This window comes from Oryzias latipes, chromosome 19 (assembly GCF_053564925.1).
Source record: "Oryzias latipes strain Hd-rR chromosome 19, Olatipes_Hd-rR_3.1".
Taxonomy (NCBI): domain Eukaryota; kingdom Metazoa; phylum Chordata; class Actinopteri; order Beloniformes; family Adrianichthyidae; genus Oryzias; species Oryzias latipes.
Genome location: NC_136255.1, coordinates 11977072 through 11997674, shown reverse-complemented (window position 1 = coordinate 11997674; position 20603 = coordinate 11977072). Strand labels below are relative to the sequence as shown.

The 20603-nt window shown below is 39.5% G+C and overlaps 1 protein-coding gene across 1 annotated transcript; it reads right to left on the bottom strand.

The window, feature by feature from the left end:
* Window positions 1-117: 117 nt before the first annotated feature.
* col1a1b (collagen, type I, alpha 1b) lies at window positions 118-18716 on the bottom strand. The gene is made up of 51 exons (XM_004080595.4): window positions 18402-18716; window positions 16514-16699; window positions 15933-15952; window positions 15742-15777; window positions 15099-15200; window positions 14676-14741; window positions 14549-14593; window positions 14399-14452; window positions 14059-14112; window positions 13901-13954; window positions 13727-13780; window positions 13592-13645; window positions 13436-13480; window positions 13275-13328; window positions 13110-13154; window positions 12931-12984; window positions 12094-12192; window positions 11951-11995; window positions 11768-11866; window positions 11612-11665; window positions 11416-11523; window positions 11181-11234; window positions 10953-11051; window positions 10807-10860; window positions 10595-10693; window positions 10273-10326; window positions 10099-10152; window positions 9879-9932; window positions 9733-9786; window positions 9564-9608; window positions 9364-9462; window positions 7607-7714; window positions 7043-7150; window positions 6654-6707; window positions 6522-6575; window positions 6315-6422; window positions 6112-6165; window positions 5104-5157; window positions 4836-4997; window positions 4641-4748; window positions 4439-4546; window positions 4295-4348; window positions 4117-4224; window positions 3969-4022; window positions 3771-3878; window positions 2565-2618; window positions 1777-1884; window positions 1410-1689; window positions 1134-1324; window positions 797-1039; window positions 118-690 (listed from the first exon to the last, which is right to left on the bottom strand). The coding sequence occupies exons 1-51, from the start codon at window positions 18481-18483 to the stop codon at window positions 544-546; spliced, it is 4341 nt and encodes a 1446-aa protein (XP_004080643.2). The 5' UTR covers window positions 18484-18716; the 3' UTR covers window positions 118-543.
* Window positions 18717-20603: the final 1887 nt, after the last annotated feature.

Sequence of the window (20603 nt, the reverse complement as noted above, 5' to 3'; positions counted from 1 at the left end):
TATTCTAGGGGTGACTTCATATGAGGTAGCCATCTACATACTGCAATGATCTTTTTCATCTTTTCTTAGTTTTTCCTAGGTATTTCCCTTCAGAATTTAGATCAAGAAGACACTCCACACTTTTTACAATTTATTTGACACCAGAAAAATGGTACATATCATTGGTTGTTTTCAATGTCCTTCTGCAGTGATAGAAAATGGCAAAAGTCAGCTGTGTTTCATTGCACATGTGGCTCTCTTTCTCAATTGTCAAAGGGAATATTTTACAAAAGTAAACATTATTTTCTTGTTGTTAGTGGAAGCAAGAGATTTTTCTTTAAAGTGTCCTCATGGTTTGGTTGCAGTGGCAGTCCCAAAAAAAAAAAAGAAAGAAATCTCATGGTCGGTAAAAACAAAACAAAAAACACTGTCTTCAGTAGAGTGGTTTTAAGCATGTGGCCCAATGGCAGCCGAATGAGTTTTGATTGCATAGAAAAAGGGATTTAGAGATGACTGCTAGAAAAAAAAAAAAACAACAATGTCACGTCCATCTTTCTTTCATTTTTACAAGAAGCAAACAGGGCCAACTTCAACGCCAAATTCCTGATCAGGTCCACCAACATCCATAGGAGCAATGTCAATGATGGGCAAGCGGGATGTTTTTGGTGTCTTGTAGTCGATGACTGTCTTGCCCCATGTGCCAGTGTGTGACTGTAGAGGTAAACATTTTTTTTAAAATCAGAAAGTTGCTTTGATATTCATATCTTTGATGTACATTTCTGTTCAAAGTGAGCTGTAGGACAGGGCATGAACTCACCGTGCAGCCATCCTCGCTGACACTGTATGTGAAGCGGCTGTTGCCCTCAGCTCTGATCTCGGTATCGCTGGAGCCCTGGAGAAGCAGGGCCTTTTTCAAGTTGCCGGTGGCAGAATCCATGTAGGCGATGCTGTTCTTGCAGTGGTATGTGATGTTCTGAGAGGCCTGGTTGGACATCAGACGCATGAAGGCAATCTGGATGTTGACATCCTCAGGATCAGCTTCACTGCCGCCATACTGGAACTGCATGAAAGAAGATGGCAGAGCATATATGATGTCAGTAGCCTGATCAATCAGAATGGATACATATTTATTTTCGAATTGACTCTTTTCTCACCTGGAATCCACCAGTCATGGACTCGCTGAACCAGACGTGTTTCTTCTCTCTGATGTTCTTGGTTCTGTACCAGTTCTTCATGGGGATGCTAGACTGGCTGGGAGAGACGCAGGTCTCTCCAGTTTCCATGTTGCAGTGGACTTTGATGGCATCCAGAGGAGAGCCCTGGTTGGGGTCAACCCAGTACATGCCTGAAATGCAACAAGATAATTAGACTTCAAAATGAGCTTATATTTAAAGTAGTCTTTTTCTGTGGAATAAGAGATCTGCACTCACCGCTCTTCCACTCAGGGTGGCACATCCTCAGGTCGCGGCACATGCGTGCTGGGCTCTTCTGGCTACCGTCTGGGCTGCGGATCTTCTCTACTCTCTGGCTCAAGGTTTTGAGGGTGGTGTCAACCTCCATGTCACGATCGCGAACCATATTGGGATCATCGGCACGGTAGCCTCCGCGCAGGGGATCGGGGGCTTTCTCCTGAATAGGTTGACTGACAAAGTCGAATCCACTTCCGGGAGGTCCAGGAGGTCCAGGGAGTCCAGGAGGTCCGGGAGGACCCTGTTTTGAGACACCAGGACATTAAGTACTGCAGGTGTAGTCCAGGAGGTTAAAAGGGAGTGAAACATTGATGGTTGGGAAACTTACAGCGGGTCCCATATCTCCATTGCGACCACGAGGTCCAGGGGGTCCAATGGGTCCGGGCATACCGTTCACACCATCCTTACCTGGGGAACCGTTGTTTCCAGCGGGTCCCTATGAAGCAAAACCAAGCTAACTGATTAGAAAAAATCAGTTCAATTCATAGCCACTGTATGTGTAAAATGAAGGAAAACAACTATTTAATCCAGTTAAGACCACTACATCAAAGAATTGACCAAAAAAACTTTTTTTTCTTGGTTTTTGATGAAATCCACATAAAATAATTTAGCAATGGGTTTTTTGTGAGACATAGTGTCAAATACAATACATTGGGTGGTTTGGAAAAATGTGTAACTTACACCAATATTAGTTGCAAAAACATTGATATGAGTTTTCAGGAAAAAAGCATCTCATTAAGTCAATGCCTCAAATTTGATCCACACATTTTTTACACAATACAATTGTATTATAAATAACGATTTATCAACAAATGTAAATTTCTTTTATACAGAAAGCAGTTGTTAAAAAAAAGAAGAATAGAGGAGTTATTATCACCATAAATATTTGAAAATTAGCAAAACTTTTGCTGCCAAAAGTGTTTTTGAGATCTCATGGAGGCAGCCAATTTGAAATTTGGACCATGCTAATGGGAAAGGGATCTCAGAAGTGTGTGCATCAAATATGAAACAAATGGTTATAGAGTAAGAATAGATCAAACTAAAGCTATTTTCCTAAATGGACAAGTTTATTTGTGTAGATAATTGTGAAGTGTCTGTAGAAACAGTTATGCTTACACGAGGTCCAGCAGGTCCAGAGGAACCAGCAGGTCCTCTTTCTCCAGAAGGTCCCTAGAGGCAATTGAGGACAATTACATGGAGAACAATATGCAGTGTAAATTTTTTCAGTGTTGTGCACACAAAAGTACACTGCAAACTAGTTAATACTTGCAAACATTTAAAATCTTGTTTTTTGACATCCAAGATATTTTACCAGGTTTTAAATTGTCTTAACTTTGCTTTACCCTACACCATTATAAGCTTTTCTCAAAATCAACAATGTTGAGAATAGTTTGTCTCATTAAGGGCAAAGATCTAGAAATATAGAAATTTTTCTTAAAATGTGTCCAAAGTATTTGCTCTTGACAGTAGAAAAACTTGTTTTAGGACTCAAAAATACAGACAATGCAATAAAATGTTATACTGAAATTCATTATCACTATTTTGGAAACAAAAATTTAGATGTATGTTATAAGAATAGGTGCTAGATTTGGATTTTTTAGGAATATGTAAATGTGGACAAACTTGTATTACGATCATACTCTCATTTTATTTTTATTCTTTAATTTTTATTATTAGTATTTTTGATTTTATTTTAAGCACAAACACAAAATGAAAATGAACACAAGAGTCAAAAATACAGATAAAACAAAACAATGTGCCTAAAAAGGAAAGGGCAAAAGTGGTTCACATTTTGTTCTGAAATGAGTCATTACCACTCATGACAATAGCTTTTAGTCACTGTAATCAAAAGGAACTACAGTTAGGTACAAAAACCTCAAAAAATACAAATCACCTTCAACATACAACCTTCTTATTGGCCTGTATAACATTCAATTCGAAATAATTCTATCTAACAGTTAGCTTTTTTAGCTTATTTTTCCCTTTTTAAATGCTTGTGTTGAACTCTTTGTGTTTAGATTTTGATCTCTATGTAAGATTTCTTGTTAACTAAAAATTACTAGCTAATTTCACGACGTTCTAGTGATTTCATATAAGGATTAGTGTAATTTTCCGATTTTTAGTGTACAGGTACCTCTTTTTGCTGTGGCAAGTGTGAATTTTTGTATTACTTTTTTGTACAAAGAAAGTTCAAATCGGTTCATAAATTTATCTAATACTCACAACTGTGAATTCTCGTTATCTTCATGATCAGATGATGGATCCAGCTAATCATATTAATGATGCCATGCCTGTTTTCATTTTTAAAGCTTAGTTACTCACAGCAGGTCCGGGCAGACCCTGCATGCCAGTGAATCCTCTGTGTCCCTTGTGGCCTCTTTCTCCAGCCTCACCAGTCTCTCCTCTGTCTCCCTTAGCTCCAGCAGGGCCCTTTGAAACACGCCATCACAAGTTAGCCTGAAATAAATGTAAAATTCTGCAAAAAAATTACCACTTTATATCAACTATAGAGGAACGTACAGCAGGTCCACGAACACCAGCAGGGCCGGCAGGACCAGAAGGACCAGCAGGACCCTAAAAGGGAGGAAGACCTTTTAACTTTCTACTGGACACAGATTGAAACATTCCAACAAGATTGAATTCATGAGCTGGCTGGAAGTGAGCTTACAGTCTCTCCACGGTCACCGGCCTTGCCGGAGGGGCCAACAGCACCTGGGGCTCCGGGCGCACCAGGGGGTCCAGGAGGCCCAGGAGTTCCACTCTCACCACGGTCTCCCTAAATGGACACTGCTTTAATACTCACGAAAGTAACACATGTTCAAATTAGTGAATGGTAATAAAATTACCTTGGGTCCAGGAGCTCCATCACGACCAGGAGCACCATCGTTACCAGCAGATCCCTGCAAAAATTTGTTTGAAAAGTGTTTTATGACTGAGAAAGTGAAGGAATCTTTTGAAGGGGTCATTTTAGTTTTCTCAAAATCTTTTACCTCACGACCAGCCTCTCCAGGGGCACCAGAAAGCCCAGGAGGGCCAGCTGGTCCAGGGGCTCCACGCTCACCAACAGGTCCGGAAGCTCCCTGCTTTCCAGGCTCACCCTAAAAAAACACCCGAATTGACAGTTCATGGAGGAGACAAAAAAAAAAGTGCATTAAATGTGATTGCAGAGGGAATTTTTTGGAGACTACTCACAGCTGGTCCAGGCATACCAGGGAAACCACGCTCTCCACGCTGTCCAGGGAGACCAACAATACCACGCTGACCAGCGATACCTTGAGGTCCAGGGGCACCAGGGGTACCCTAAACAGTAGAAAAATGTGGCCTGTTATTATTTAATAAGAAGAATATAGTGTGTTTTCACTTCTGTCAAAATAACAGAACACGTACAGCAGCTCCATCAGAACCGGGAGATCCCTTCTCTCCAGGGGGTCCTGGAGGTCCAGCAGCACCAGCTTCTCCTGGGCGTCCAGCAGGTCCAGTTTCACCACGTTGCCCTCTTGCTCCATCTTTGCCAACGGGTCCAACAGGTCCAGGAGGCCCAGCAGCTCCCTGGAAATCATTTATAGGTTATGACAAGAAACCTGGCAAAACAAGGCTGTTATGTGGGATGACGAGCCAGTGGAGAACACATTGGATAGTGTGTGAGGGAACTCACAGCAGGACCGGGAGGTCCAACTCTGCCAGCAGGTCCAGGGTAACCAGTAGGGCCCTAAAGAGAAAAAATGAAAGTCTAAATTAAATTTAAGAGGTGATGCAGAGAATTGAGAGATGATGGTTCACAACATGAAAATATGCAAAAATTGGTGATTCAGGCAAAAAAATTGAATCATATTTAAATCACATTTAGAAAACAAATTATTTATTATTTCCATTAATTTATATAAAACAAAAAAATAAAAATACACTTATATAATAGTTTTAGTTGTATCTTTTCTCTTGTCTGAACATGCGTAATCAGAATTAGGAATGAAATACTAATTCCCGTTCATGCAGATCTTAAGAGAACTGCATGAATGTGCTTCTCTTGCTTAAAGCAGTGCTTTTAACCAGTGTGCCATGGTGACCTGATGTGCCATGAGAATTTGTCTAAAAAACATTTATTTCCAGGATATGAGCTCTGTATTCATCCAAACAGGCCCATGTGTTACACTGGGTTTGAGACTTCTGAATGATCATAAAAAACTTTCTTCTTTAGGTTTATTTGATTCTTATTAAAGACACTTTGATGAAAATGCGGGTATATTTTTAATACAGATTACAGAGTTTAAACTTTTCCTTTATATATGTTGATTGAGGGTCTGCCCTGAGATTTTTACCAAGGGAAAATATACTTTGGTTAAAATAAGGTTGAGGGAAACTCTTTTTAAAAGGTAACAGTCGAAGCTTCTAAATACATGTGAAGTCTGAAAAACTGAAATTGCAAACTTTCACTTGCTAATAAAACATTAAACAGTACAAAACTTTAATTCACTTAAACATTTAAATCCCTTTTTCTGTGTTTTATTCTTTTTGTTAAGGCCACACGTTGCAAAGTCATAAAACACCCCAAAAAAGAGCAACCCTAAACATGTAGATATGTTTTTGCGTAGCTTTTCATAAATATCTGTACATCTTCAACATTTTTAAATTTCTACGTAATTATAAACTTCAACTGAATACTTACAGGAGCACCAGCACCACCACGAGCACCTTTGGGTCCAGGAGGTCCAGCGGGTCCCTGTTATTGAAAAAAATCAGTGATGCCAAATTAAGCCCAATAATTAAAAACAAGAATAAGTACCATACTCATCATCGTTGTATTTCTGATTTTTAGGATTTTTCTTTGCGGAAAAACATATTGTTTGAGTGAGTTTTAGGTGACCCAACCTGAGGACCAGCGGCTCCGACAGGTCCAGCGGGTCCAGGAGCACCAGCATCTCCCTTAGGTCCAGTGTCTCCAGACTCTCCCTTGAGACCAGGTTGACCATCAGCACCCTAAAGAGAGAGCACCAGAAAATCATGAGTCATGTTTGATGATCAAAGGTGTATCAGTAATACTCATCCTGTAGATATAAGCAACAAACTGGTACTTACAGGAGGTCCAGCAAAGCCAGCGGGTCCAGGAGGTCCATTCTCTCCACGCTCACCCTTTTAGCACAAAAATGCAGAACCTCACAATATATAGTCTACATGCAGATGCGTATTCATTAAGGTGGAGCAACTTACGGGGGAACCACGAGGACCAGTCAGTCCAGCAACTCCAACGGGACCAGGCTCTCCCTAAAACCAGACAAGGAGAAAAAGTGGGTCAGTCAAGCTTGTTATTTGATTTGATTTGATTGTTTATTGAAATCACACAAATATATCAAACTCTTTTCAGAAATAACAAAATCCATTGTTTAAAAAAAAGAAAAAAGAAACATTAAGAAGATGCCATCCTCTTAACAGTGTAGATTTTTGAAGTAATGCATAAAATACAAACTTGGGTCACATTAGATTCATTAAATATAATGATTATTAACTAAAGTCGAGTAGAGTTTGATAACTTCAATGATTTTCCATAGATGATTTTTCTTTTTTAAGAAACAAAAGAAATGGTGTTATCTGGATCTTACCTTCTCTCCCTGAGGACCGGGAGGTCCAGGCATTCCAATAAGACCAGTCATGCCACGGACACCATCTTTGCCAGCTGCACCATCAGCTCCTTTACCACCGGGGTCACCCTGACCAGGAAGAAATGTTGTTGAATTTCAGAGTCTGAATTTTAAGATCAAAAAGAAGTGAGAAACTTATGTCCCAATGCCTCCCAGCTTGACACTCATCATGAGGGGTTGGATTGGGGGGTTAAACCACCATAGTTCCCAAGTGTGGCTGTGTCTGCAGCTCACCGCTTATGTGGAGAACAGATTTCACACACCAACTACTGGGACTTAAACTTTTTAACATTTGGTCTTTTAGTCCTCTTTGCTACATTATAGTTTAGAAGTAAGTTTGGAAATAGTAGTTGATGGAGCAGAATTTTTTTTGTCTTTTAGGGAAGTTAAGACAGCAATTCAGCATTGTAAAAAATAAAGCCTAAAGAAATAACAAGCATTTTTGAAAACATGACTTCCATGAAATATTTGGTAACTAAAGAGCAAAGTAACTTAAGCAAGGAGAAAGAGTGCTGTGATACTCACTCTTTCTCCCTTAACTCCAGGGAGACCAGCAGCTCCTCGCTCTCCAGGCATTCCCTGCATACCGGGGGATCCCACACCACCGGGGGCACCAGCAGCACCAGGCTCACCCTGCACACAAAAAAAAGTTTACATCAACATCTGTATGAGTCCCAAAGCTAGACCCTCTGTATACACGAGTGCATTTGCTTTGGGGAAAAAACGCACATGGTTGCAGTATCCATGTTCGATTTGTGTGAATGATATCAAATTTCAAAGGTTAAAGTGTTTCATGCATCTCATTGGTTAAAAACGTAGAAAACAATAAATGTATCTAAAAACAAATCAAATGTTGTTTAGTCAAACTTGTTGGTCATTTTAAACCAGAAATAAAAAACAGTTACAGAAAATTCCGTATTAATGGTGCCAGATGTGTTCTAGCTGCTGCTAGCTTCCACTAGCCCTAAAGAGCCCTAAATAGGCTACAGATCCTAAATCACAGAGAAAACTGGTAACATTTACTGATGATACCACAGCAGTTGGTTAAATGAATGAAAGGGAAGGTAAAACTGAATAATCCATTTAAAGATAATCTATTTTCAGTGTCATTAAATAGCTCCAATGAGTTCACAGAATTATATCATGAAGTCGTGAGAGATAATCAAGGTCCTTCATTCAGTCTTAAGATTGACAAAGATAAGCGAGGTCAGTACAATAACTTCCTCTGAGAGGGATTGGATAAACCATTGTTCCATCTTTGGAGTCATTTTGATTCCAGGAGTTTGTAAATAAGCTACAGGGTTAGATTTTCTTTTGAATTTTGCAGGGTCTCATTCTGGCAGTAACCAGGTTTCAGTATAAAGAGGGATTGTTTATGTTTTTAGTACTCATTGATGCTTTGTAAGAAACAGCTAAAACCTTTTGAGAAAAACATGACACAAGAGCAACAAAAAATGGATAGGAAAGGAAAAATGATAATTATTGAATTTCACTCTGACTCTTGCTTGTTTTAAACATCTTAACCACGTGTGAGAAAATTAGACAAAGTTTGAGGGGTTATATTAGAATGCAGTTTATGAAAAAATCTGTCAGCTGATTGGTCATTCTTAAATGCAAACATTACTAAGTGTGAAGACTAGAAAAGAGAATAAAAATGAAACTTTAGACATTAAGTTGTTCAGTTGTTTATTCCCACCAGCATTAATTCTGAGATTTTCTTGGTTTTGCATAACATCAATAAGTGTGAAAAATGTGTTTTCAATAAAAACACATATTATGACCCTTCCCTTTCATAATGGAAGTGTGAGAATAAGTCTCTTTATGGTTCAGTTTTTTTTACCATCACACCCGGTTTATTCCCCCAGCTGTTTCTGAACAGTATATTTTAATGCTTGTTTTTTTTAATTAGACATTGCCTTTTTTTCATGTCATATTTCTTGCTTTTTTAGTCATATTTTTATCGTAGTTTGTGTGCGTTTGTTTGTTTCTGAGAATAAGCACCTGTCCACAAGCCTGGTCTTCTGTGTTTGGGCTCTTCAGCCACTACTCCAGACAGGAAGAAGAGGCTGATATAGTGCATACACATAGCCCATATAGGAAATGTAGGTTTATCTAAAAAAGTTTATTTTTCTTCAAACTCAGTTGTAGTGTTCCTTGTAGTTATGAGAAGCTTACTTTGTATTTTTTTCTACCTGTGTTTATACAAAATTTATTTATCCTCAGTTGTGAGCTCATACAGGATGTCATTAACAACAAAAACCCATTAACCTTCAGAAACATACCTTAGGTCCATCGTTACCAGCAGAACCAGGAGCACCACGAGGTCCAGCTGGACCAGCAGGCCCATTGCCACCACGCTCTCCAGGGAATCCCCTTTCACCCTGCAGGTTAGATAATTAAATCCTTCAGAGCCCTTTAAGTGACCAGTAATACAATCTCCACAAGACACTAGAAGGGTTTTGAAAAGGTGTGAGACACTTACTCTGGCTCCAGATGGGCCAGGAGGTCCAGCTTCACCAGGAACACCCTAAAGACAAGAGAAAGACGATTTCAGAGTCCAAATTTAAGGCATTGTCATCAATCCAACTGTCTAAATTGTGACTAAATTCAGGGTAGAAATCTGAAATGTAATAATTCTTTGTGAATCATACCTGCTCACCAGGCTTGCCAGTTTCACCTGTTGCACCTTGAGGTCCAGGAAGACCCTTTACGCAGATAAAAGATTTCAGTGAGGCAATGCAACCAAGAAATGTCACACAAAACCTTGAGCATTTTGGCAGCTGAGGTGAAATCTTACCTGGAAACCATTAGGACCAGCAGGTCCCTGCTCTCCCTTCTCTCCAGCAGCACCCTGCACAAAGATGAGGAGAAACATGCAACAAAATTCAGGAACAACTCATGCTAAAAGTAGTTTGTTCTCAGGGATTATGAATAATAACACGTTCAACTCATCACCTTTAATTCAACCCAAGTAGAAAACATGATTGCTAATAGCAAAAAGAAGCTGAGATACTTACAGCAGGTCCAGCAGGTCCAGGAGCACCAACATCACCATCTTTGCCAGGAGCACCCTAAAAACATTAATCAGTAAACTTTTATTTCCTGCTTCTAGTTTTTCATATGTTTTGAATGATCCAGCTTGCAGAAAAGCACCCTAGTTTGTACAATTTAGAAATGTTTCTTTTACTTACAACGGCACCAACAGGTCCAGCGGGGCCTCTTTCACCAGGCTTACCATTTTCACCCTGTCAGAAAGACAAAAGTTTACAGAAGAGGTCAAGATCATGAAGCTTTATTGAGCTTTGTGATAAAAAGCTTACACACGTTCATACACTCTGTCTGAATGCTATTTATTAGTGAACTTTATCCTGCACTGAGTTGCAGCATGAATCTGCCAGAACAGTTCCTTGCACTACATTTTCCTTAACATTTCAGTATTACTAGTGATTATTTATTTCTTTTTTTTTCTTGTATTACAAGCAACTTTTATCAAAATGAATTGATTTGACTCACAGAACTTCCTTTGGGTCCGGGGAATCCCATGACACCAGGCTGTCCTCTGGCCCCAGGAGGGCCAGCAGGTCCTGTGCGACCGTCTTGTCCGGGAGCGCCCTAGCATTTAATTAGCAAATAAATAAAAAAGAGAACATGTTAACATTTGAACACGTTTCTAGTGATTCCCCATATTCTTCATCTTCCATAATTCAGAAATCATACAAACTCACAGCAGGTCCAGCTTTGCCATCAGGCCCAGGACTTCCAGGGCTACCAGTCACACCCTAAAAAGTTAAAACAACAGATGTGCGGGATGCAGATGTGAGAAATGCTCTCATCAACATTTTTTTTTGTTTTATTTTTATTTTTAACCAACCTTGGATCCAGGAGCACCAGGTGCACCAGGGGATCCAGATTCACCAGTGGCTCCTTGGGGTCCCATTGGTCCAGGGGCACCACGCTCACCAGGGGCACCCTGAAACACAAGTTAAAAAGAGTCAAGAGGAGTTTCTCCAAGTACTAAATGTTGAAAAAGTAACATCTAATTGTTTCTTTATCAAGTGCACTTTTTGACTTGAACTGTTGGATAAATCAATGTGCTCACCTTTGGACCACCAGCTCCATCAGCACCAGGGAAACCTCGAGCACCAGGAGCACCCTAGAACACACAAACCAATCACATTAATTACCTAAATACACTTTGTGCACAAAAACCTTAAATGTGTTAAACTTTCAAAGGCATAATTCGCATTTTTAGCATTTTACCTGTCTAAAATACATATTTATATGTGACTGACAAAAAAGTGGTCAAGCTGAGCAAAAGATGAAGGACAACGTACACGCTCTCCAGGGGCTCCACGGGCTCCAGCACCACCAGGCTCTCCACGAGGTCCTCTCTTTCCTTCTTCACCTGATGGGCCAGGAAGTCCCTGAAGTCCAGCTGGGCCCTAGAAAAAGATGGAAACCATCAGTTATAATTCCACCCACAAGTGGCTGATATTTGAAATGTTTCACCACTGTAGTTTTAAAACTTACAGGTTCACCCTTGGCTCCAGCCTCTCCCTTAGGACCAGGAGGACCAGGATCACCCTGTTGACAGAATCCATTTTCGTTCAGGGTGTTGGATGATCCTTGCAATTTATAAACTTGGCAAACTTTTTTTAAAATCAACATGCAAAATTGCTTACTTACATTGTTACCTTTCTGACCCTGAGCACCAACAGCTCCCTGACCTCCAGGGGGACCACGCATACCAGGCATACCAGGAGCACCAGTAATACCGGCCATACCCTGAGGGAAAGAAAATGAGGATGAAGAGTTTTGCAGTATCCAGAATCAAACAATACTGTTATGATCATCCTGTGGTAAACTTACAGGAGAGCCCTTAGCACCGGGGTTACCATCAGAACCGGGATTACCCTGTTACAATAATAATCACAAAAATGATAAGAGTGCTTGGCATCTCATTTATAAACCAAAATTACAACAAAAAAAAAACATTAACAGTCTTTACTTACAGCAGGACCAGCAGCTCCAGCAGGGCCTGGGTTACCAGGCTCACCACGTGCACCCTGTGGTCCTTCAGCTCCACGACCTCCCTGAGGACCTGTTTCTCCCTGTGGAGTCAAACAGGTACAGTAACCAAAACGCTCACCTTTTACACCAACTGAAATATACATCAGTACTTTTCTCTGTTCACCTATTGATGATTTAATTAAAATATATTTATGAAAGAAAAATCACTTGTGCTTTATTAGATGCTAGTAGTAGATGCTAAATTAAGGTAATTTTGGAGCCGAGGTGGTTAAAAGCATATTTGCATGAATAGGTGTCAGACTTAAACAGACTTAATTGATTTTATGTTCAATTCAAAATGAATTTGTTCCTTTGATATATTACATTTGAAAATATATTGGGAGAGTGATTTATTTTTTACTTTCTAAATCTTAAACAGGTTTAAGTGTTTTTGTATGTATGAAATGGCCATTACAGATTAAAAATGACTATCTGGTGGTTGGATTTTTATATTACCGGTAGTATCACATAAAGGAGCCTGTATTACCTGTTGCACCAATTTTCTCTATGCTCCCTGATAGAATACCAAACAGTCAGTAGAGTTTGCATATGAAATATTATTTATGTGCTAATCTAAACACATCTCCAATACCAAGAATGTATCAGTCATAGTATTCTACAAAAAATTACTATAAAATCAGGATTAAGGATCCTTAGAGTTAGAAATGTTTTTGACAAATTGGTCATTGTCTAACATTTTTTCATGTTAGACAATGTAAATTCAGCAACAGCTCGTTACCAAATGTATTTTTATCTGCAAACAACACTGACTGACTTACCTTAGCACCAGGACCACCTGGGAATCCAGGGGGGCCAGCAGGTCCGGTAGGGCCCTGGATAAGATTAAAACACAGAACATTATTAGTCCTTGAATCACTCATTGTGTTTGCTGACAAAAAATAACTCAAAGATGTTGATGCACTTATACAACTTCAGTTTTGTGTGTTGTAGTACTTACAGGAGGACCAGCAGCACCAGTGTTACCATCATTACCACGAGCACCCTAAGGGGAAAAGGTGGAAAAGTTTACATCAAATATAAGAAATCACAAGTCTTTTCATGAAATTTTAACATCCTTTGATATTTACTCAACAGGACTAAAAACACAAAACTTAGTGCTTACAGCAGGGCCAGGAGCTCCAGGACGACCCCTCTCTCCTGGGAGACCACGAGCACCCTAAAAAAGAGAGCGCATTCTAACTGAGTTAGAGGAAATATTAATTTTTTATACCAATGAGTAATAAAAAAATATTTAAAACCTGACAAATGTGAGGCAGAACGTACCATAGCACCGGGGATGCCATTCTCACCAGGGGCACCAGGCTCTCCCTGTTGACAGAAACGCTCAGTTAATACTTATCAACCCTTTTAATTCTATAATATTTACATTTTTGTTCAGATTTAAAATTTGAAGATCTGTAACCTTCCCCTCCATCATACCTTGGGACCAGCTGGACCAGCGTCTCCTTTGGCTCCATCCAGACCACTGAAACCCTAAGATCAGCCAGCAGAATAGGATCAGATGGCCCCTATATAATCATATTACATTGGTTAGAAATGATAACTCAAACTTACTCTGTGTCCCTTGATGCCGGGGAGTCCTGGAGTTCCAGGAAATCCACGGGCACCCTGCAAGAATATAAAGGTTATCTCAAGAAATAGATCATCTCCACAAGCGTTATATAACTCAAAAACTAAAAACTTAATCAATTTCCTCTGTGTCCCTTTCCCAGGACTGGAATCGCTTACCTGGGGGCCAGCACTTCCACGCTCACCAGGGCGTCCAGGTTTGCCGGGCTCGCCCTTTTGTTAGACCATGGATAGAAACAACCATCATTATTCACTAGTCGATAAAAAACAGAACGAAACAGCAGGGCAATAAAAAAAATCTCCTTCAAATTACTTACATCATCTCCGTTCTTTCCAGGGGGTCCACCAGGACCACGGGGACCCATGGGACCCTAAAAAACGACAATTGTGAGGACAAATGCAAAAGATGATATCCAATTCTTCTCTGGACGGGTTTAAACCGAGACAATAAGATGACACCATTTGCAGATATTCATTTATTGGTTAAAAGTAGGAGGGCAAGAAATTAAACCAAGCAGAAAAGTATTAGTAAATGAAGAATTTTAAAAAGAAATCCTCTCAAAAAGATTTTTTTTTTATAAACATTTTACATAAACTTTATGTGGACCAAGCTGACATTTTAGATTTTCACTACAAAGCTATTGTGTGTATACTCACAGAAGCTCCAGGTTCTCCAGGCTCTCCAGGAGGTCCATTGAAACCCTGAGGACCCTGTATCACAGGAAGAAAAACAGATCAAATGTCATTTTTTAAAAGAAGGTCTGTGGTCAGAACTAAAATCTTAAATATCATTAAAATAACACTTACTGAAGCTCCAGGGGGTCCAGGAGGACCACGGGGGCCCAGGGGACCCTGTTGATGAAGAAGGTGAAAAAGTTGAGTAAATCTAGTGTTCCATAAGGTAATTACTTTTAAAAAGGATGAAGGTTCGCACCATTGGGCCAGGAACTGGTGGGCCGCTTGACTTTGAGGGGTCGAAGCTCATTTGAGGAGAGAAGTTCTGTGACAGCAAAAGAAAACAGTGAAAATGAAGAAAACAGAGAAATACAAACTCGGTATTCAGATGATGTCTGTTTTCTGTCCCTAAACACTTCCAACCTTATGGAAGAACAAGGACTTACAGTGTGGTTACTTGTCAGAAACCTTGTAAATGAATTTACAAAAAGGTAAGGCTCCCAAATCTAAGGTGCTCAAAAGCATGAACTTGAGTCATTCTGCATCTAAACCTGAGAGGAAGAGAGCTTTCACACTCTCAGTGCTGAAAGTCAGCTAGTTCTTCTACACTTTCAGTACTTCTATCTCTTAAAAAAAATGTCTCCTTTGGTGAGATTTTATTTTTTCAAATGGTGATACTCACTCCGCCAATGCCGGTGGTTCCAGGTGCGCCAGGGAGGCCAGGTGGGCCGGGGAGGCCAGGTTGTCCGGGGATTCCATCTCTGCCAGGAGGACCAGCTGGACCCTGTGGAATAAAAAACACAAAAATGCCCGTGTATTTAGCAGTATTACAAACAAATAATTTCTGTTTTCAATTTTAAACCCCGAATATTTGAAAATGCTCTGAAAGTGAGAGACAAAAACCTGCCTAATATCTTAGAAGCTGTTTAAAATTACGATGTTAGAGTAAAGCATGAGATTGTTTTAGTCAGTCTGAGACTTTATACTTTAATTGACCTTTTGACCCCCCCAAAAATGAGTTTTAACCACCCCTGCAGCAGCTATAAGCTCAGCTTTTATGCCCTCTTTGGCCCAAAGATGCGTTGCATTTCTTGTTTTTTGTCATTCCTTAAAACCTTTCTCAACACCATTATTTAAAATAATCAACCATGACATTAAAAAAATGCATTATTTCTGCAGAAACACAACTTCCTGTTACTTCTTTCCACAAAAAACAACGTATCATAACAACTTTTAGAATATTTTAACCTTTTAACTCAGTAATATATATACAAGATTGTGTTTTAAACAGTCTAGATGCTTTTAATAATAAAATTCAAACTTACGGGGTCTCCTCTGGGGCCTTCGGGGCCTTCTGGCATCTATAGAAAAAGAAACAAACCTCAGTTATGTCAGTTTCATCAATTTGACAAAAATTTAGAATTAAACAGACACACAAAGTTGCCAGATTGTGCTTAAGATAAATTTCAAAGCTATAAAGCTTTCAAAATAGATTTTATAAAAAAAGTTAAAATACCTTGTAGTCTTCCTGACCGTCTAAACAAAATCACAAAAGAAAAAATGTCAGAGATCTGCAACAAGAATTAGCTAAAGCTTGTAAAATATTTTCTGATTGAAAAGAATGTCAACTTAGAATCAACAAACAAGCCAATTGAATCTGTCTCAAGTTAAGAAGGTCAAAGTAGGACACTCAGCATGTGAGGGATTTCTGGACAAGGCAATGAAAAACAGGACTCTCAAGTTATCGAATAACTTTTGAAAAAAATAGGGAAATTTCTTTTGTTTTTTGTGAGCATGACATGATGTGGACACAATGCTCAGTTCTACAAGGGTATAATGTTGGCAGGAAAAGGAAATCTGAGAAAAATCAACATCAAAAGCAAATATAATCTGTTATCAAATGGCTAAACATTCATAACTGAGTAAGTTGTAATATGAACGTTTTATTTATGACAGAAATCTGTAAGCCAGGAAGAAGAAAAGTGGCCAGGGCAATAATACCACCTGTCTGTGTGGCCACACAGACAGGTGGTCAAAGTCAGGGGGGAGGAAACTGGGTGGTGCCAAAAAGCTAATAAATGAGCAGATTAGAAGTACCATTGCAGACTGGGCAGCACTCTCCCTCTGGGATGTACGGATCCTCGCAGTCCAGGATGTCCTCACAGTAGACTTCATCGCACAGAGGTTGTCCATTTTGGCATGTACACATCTTGCAGGGTTCTGGTTTAAATACATCGTTCTCGTTGTAAAACTCTCCGTTCATCTCACATCCTGCAGATCTGTCTATAAAGGGAGAAAAACATTTTTTTTTTTAAAATGCATTTTTGAATGAAGCATGAAATAGAGAATCTAAAAGTATGTAGCGGTTTATGTGTGGTCAGAAAACAATGAAACATATATACAATGAAAATGAGGCATGCTTCTGATGGAGGAAAAAACAAATCAGAGACAATAGAAAAGCGGCTTGACAAACAAAAGCAGACATTTTTGGGACTGAGCAGGCCATCAAACCTGCTCACAAAAACAGATGTTTATTCCATTAACACATGTTCTTTACAGTAGCAAAGGTACCCTTCAGAAAATAATATGAGCTAGTTATTCTGGCAATTTAGTTTGACAAAACCTTTCCCCTCAAATGACAATATTAAGAATGCAATCATGTAACATTTTCCACTCAAACATAATACATACAAATTTCTTGAAATAATCTGAATTAATCTTTTGAAATATATATATTTTTATAAACTGGATTTTTGTTCATGTCTATATAAAACTTGCTTGAAATCAGTTGTACTTTGAAATTGGAATACCAACAGTCTAAAAGAAACAGTTCAACGAAAAAAACAAAAATAAGATAATTAATACAGTGCTCTTTTCATACCCAAATAATTTTGGGGTACTCTGTCAGTTTAAATCATTTTTTGTGCTTTTCTGCACACAGCCTACTTTTTAAAGCAAAAGGTGGGCCAGGTCCTCCTGTCACCCTCTCCATCCAGGCCTGACTGTTATTACAGGCCTCAAAACAAACGTCTATCATCAATCTGTGCTGCCAGATTCTCTGATGTGCCCAAATGTCAACTAAAAGACCAATATATCTCTCCAAAAAGCCTGTCATAAGATACTTTGCGCCATTTATGCAATCATAGATCAGTTAAAAAAAATCCTTCTTTAAAGTTAAGACACTTTTAATAAGTTTTAAAAATGACAGGAGGCTTAAAGTAGATGTGCGTTTAGATGGGTAAAGGTCTCAGATGGGTTTGCACAACGGGAGTTTGCTCATTTTTTTAGCCACTGAGTGGCGCTGTTCTCCACCACGAGCAGAGATCACTGGTTTCAAGATTAACGGGTGTCTAGACGAGCTTTTTCTTTGTCGACGTCATACCTTAGCAATTTTTCCACTCGTTTTTTTCACCTTTAGCTCAGCTTTAAGACCTCATCATAAATTGTTTTTCGATTCGTTTGAAATAGGTCTTAAATATGCGTAAAGCCAAGTTTAATTTATTTTCTGTGTTTTTGGTAGGTTTATAAAAGATGTTTAGTTCCAAATAAACTAATTACAAAAAGACAAAAAAGTAAAAGTTGCCTCCAGCCACCATTTTTTGATTCCTGCTGTTCAACTTTGCATGAACTTTCAGAGGCCTGTCCCAGCGGCATCAGAGACAATGCAGCTGCTCCCTTCGGGTTTGCACCCCAGCAAGAGGACGCACTCTGAGCATGTATCTGCACGTCAGTGCGATGGGCAAACTGCGTCGAAAAATCCAAGCTGTACATTCCTGCGCTTCTAGATCTCCAGAGAAGCGCACCCAAAACGCCCCAAACTGCAAATAATTCCCCCATCTTTCCCAGTTGAGTCGGACATCTTCTAAGAGCAGGGCTGTTCCAGCGAACTGCGCAGCATCCTTGCGCGCTTTCCTCTTCCCGAGAGAGCCATTGTCCCAAAAAAAAAAAAACCCATCTCAAAGCAATGTCTGAAAATGGTACTTACTATCATCCTCGCCTTGACCTCTCACCAACAGCGCTGTTGCGCTGAGCAAAAGCGCTAACCGAATATCCACAAAGCTGAACATGTCTAAATGTTAGACATGTAGATTCTTTGCGGCAAAGGGAATCCTTTTTTTCTCCTCAGACACCACTCATGCAGACTAGGGTCCGGTCTATGCGTGTAACTCCAACCCAGACCCTAGCAGAAACTCCCTACTGCCTAAACAAATGAGCAAGCTGGGCTTTTATATGCCCAAACATTTGGGGAGGTCTGGACGTACTGTATTACTTTAACATGTTGGAGACGCAGAGGCCCTCCTTCATCAGACAGAGGGGCCGTCTTAAAACATGTCAAACAAGTTCACGCCTCAACTTAAACGTGGATCTGGAGTGAAGTCGAGATAGTCATCATTTACGCGCCGGCTTCTGCTAACATCGATCTGCTCGTAGCCTCGTTAGATGGATCTTGTAGCGTCTTTCATCCAAGACAAACCATCCTTACTTTGCAGCTGGCTTTTGTTTCATGTTTAGTAAGGATGTGTCTGTGAGGAATCTTATTTGAACAGAGGTGGACTTTAGATGTTTCATGTCAAAATTGTCGGAAGGTAAAATAAACGTGTCCAAAAAGATCTGGGTTGGAATTGGAGTGTGCGTAATTTACGCACGGGGGAAATACAATGGATGATCTTTGTTTGCCGTTGGATTTATGCATAAAGACATGTAGTCTTGTAGTTTTGCTTCCTTCAGCCCTTCTTAGCATCTTGAAAACTATCTTTTTGTGTGGTGCTTTGCCTTCTTGGCGTTCAACCCTCAGTTCTTCCAAACATTTAAACATAAAAAGAAAATTCTGTGAGCGTTACAAAAAAAAACAACACTTTTAGCTCTTAGACTCTGAACACAAATTTACACCTAAAGTAAAACAAATGTTACTTTATATACTTCAGTGATTGATCACACTTGTGTTTCTCCTCATTTTCGATTCTGTCTTACAATAAGTTTGGCCTAATTGGAGTAAAATGCTGATGAAAAAAAAGCCCCAAAATTTTCAAGAGACATCTTATGATACCAGATATGTAAAGGAGAAGGAGGAAAAAAACTGGCTCATGAAGAAAAAGTGCGGTTTCTCTGTGGACACGTTGCAGCTTCTACTATTACAAAGGGCTCCAGTCGGGCCTCATTTACTCTGCTGCTGTGTCTTTCTACATTTATCAAAACAAGCTCCAATCTGATCACAATTTATCATTAAAAAGATACACATTGATTAATATAACAAAGTAATTAAAAAAGCTGATCTCCTTTTTCTTTCTGTATTTTTTATCAGTCTTTATTATGTTTTTGCTTTTCTATCTGTATTTTTGCAAGGTACTGCTGTTGCATTTTTTGAGAACTTCTTGTAACTTTAGCAAATGATTAGGTTCTTCTCATTCCAAGCATTTTATGGCATTTTTGTCTTAATTTTTATCTTGTATCTAAAAAATATTCCATCTACAGGAACTCTGAATCCCTTTCTGGGTCACGGTGTTGATGCCAATCCAGCTACTATTGCGCGTGGTACACCCAGAACAGGTCCACAGCCTATTGCAGGGCCTCACATGCACACCTAAGGGTAATTTAGACATACGATTTAATCTATGAAGCTTCATTTTGGACTGTGCAAGGAAGTGTAGTGGCTAGAGAAAAGCCACACATGCACAAGGAGAACATGCAAACACAACCCAGCCCGGCTCATTCAAATTTCCATCCGTACCTGAAGCTGACCAGGACATCCTTTGATCCTGTGGCCACAGTTTCACAGGAATGGGGATCTAGGGCCTTAGAGGAAAACTTGTTTGGGACAAACACTGCTGGATATCTGTGCCACCCCCCGCCCCATAAAAGTTTATTTTCTAAGAAAAAGCTCCCGTTTATTAAGGATTTTAGGTATTAAAAACCCTGATTATGACTTTTTCTTCTGTTGTAAATTTATTGTTGTAAATTATTGTCTTGTTACATGATTCATTCAACATTTTCAACTTAAATATTGTCTTTGAAGGGAAGGTCCCTGCTATAGAACAGAGTTCAGATTAGTGACTAAAAAACAAGGCCCTCCTCATCACTTCATCACTGCTCATGTTGGTTAATTTAACCCTTGTGCTATCTTAGATGACCCCACCCTTGCATTGACATGTTCTCCCTTCCGTGACAAAGCTGGATAAAGGTGGAAAGA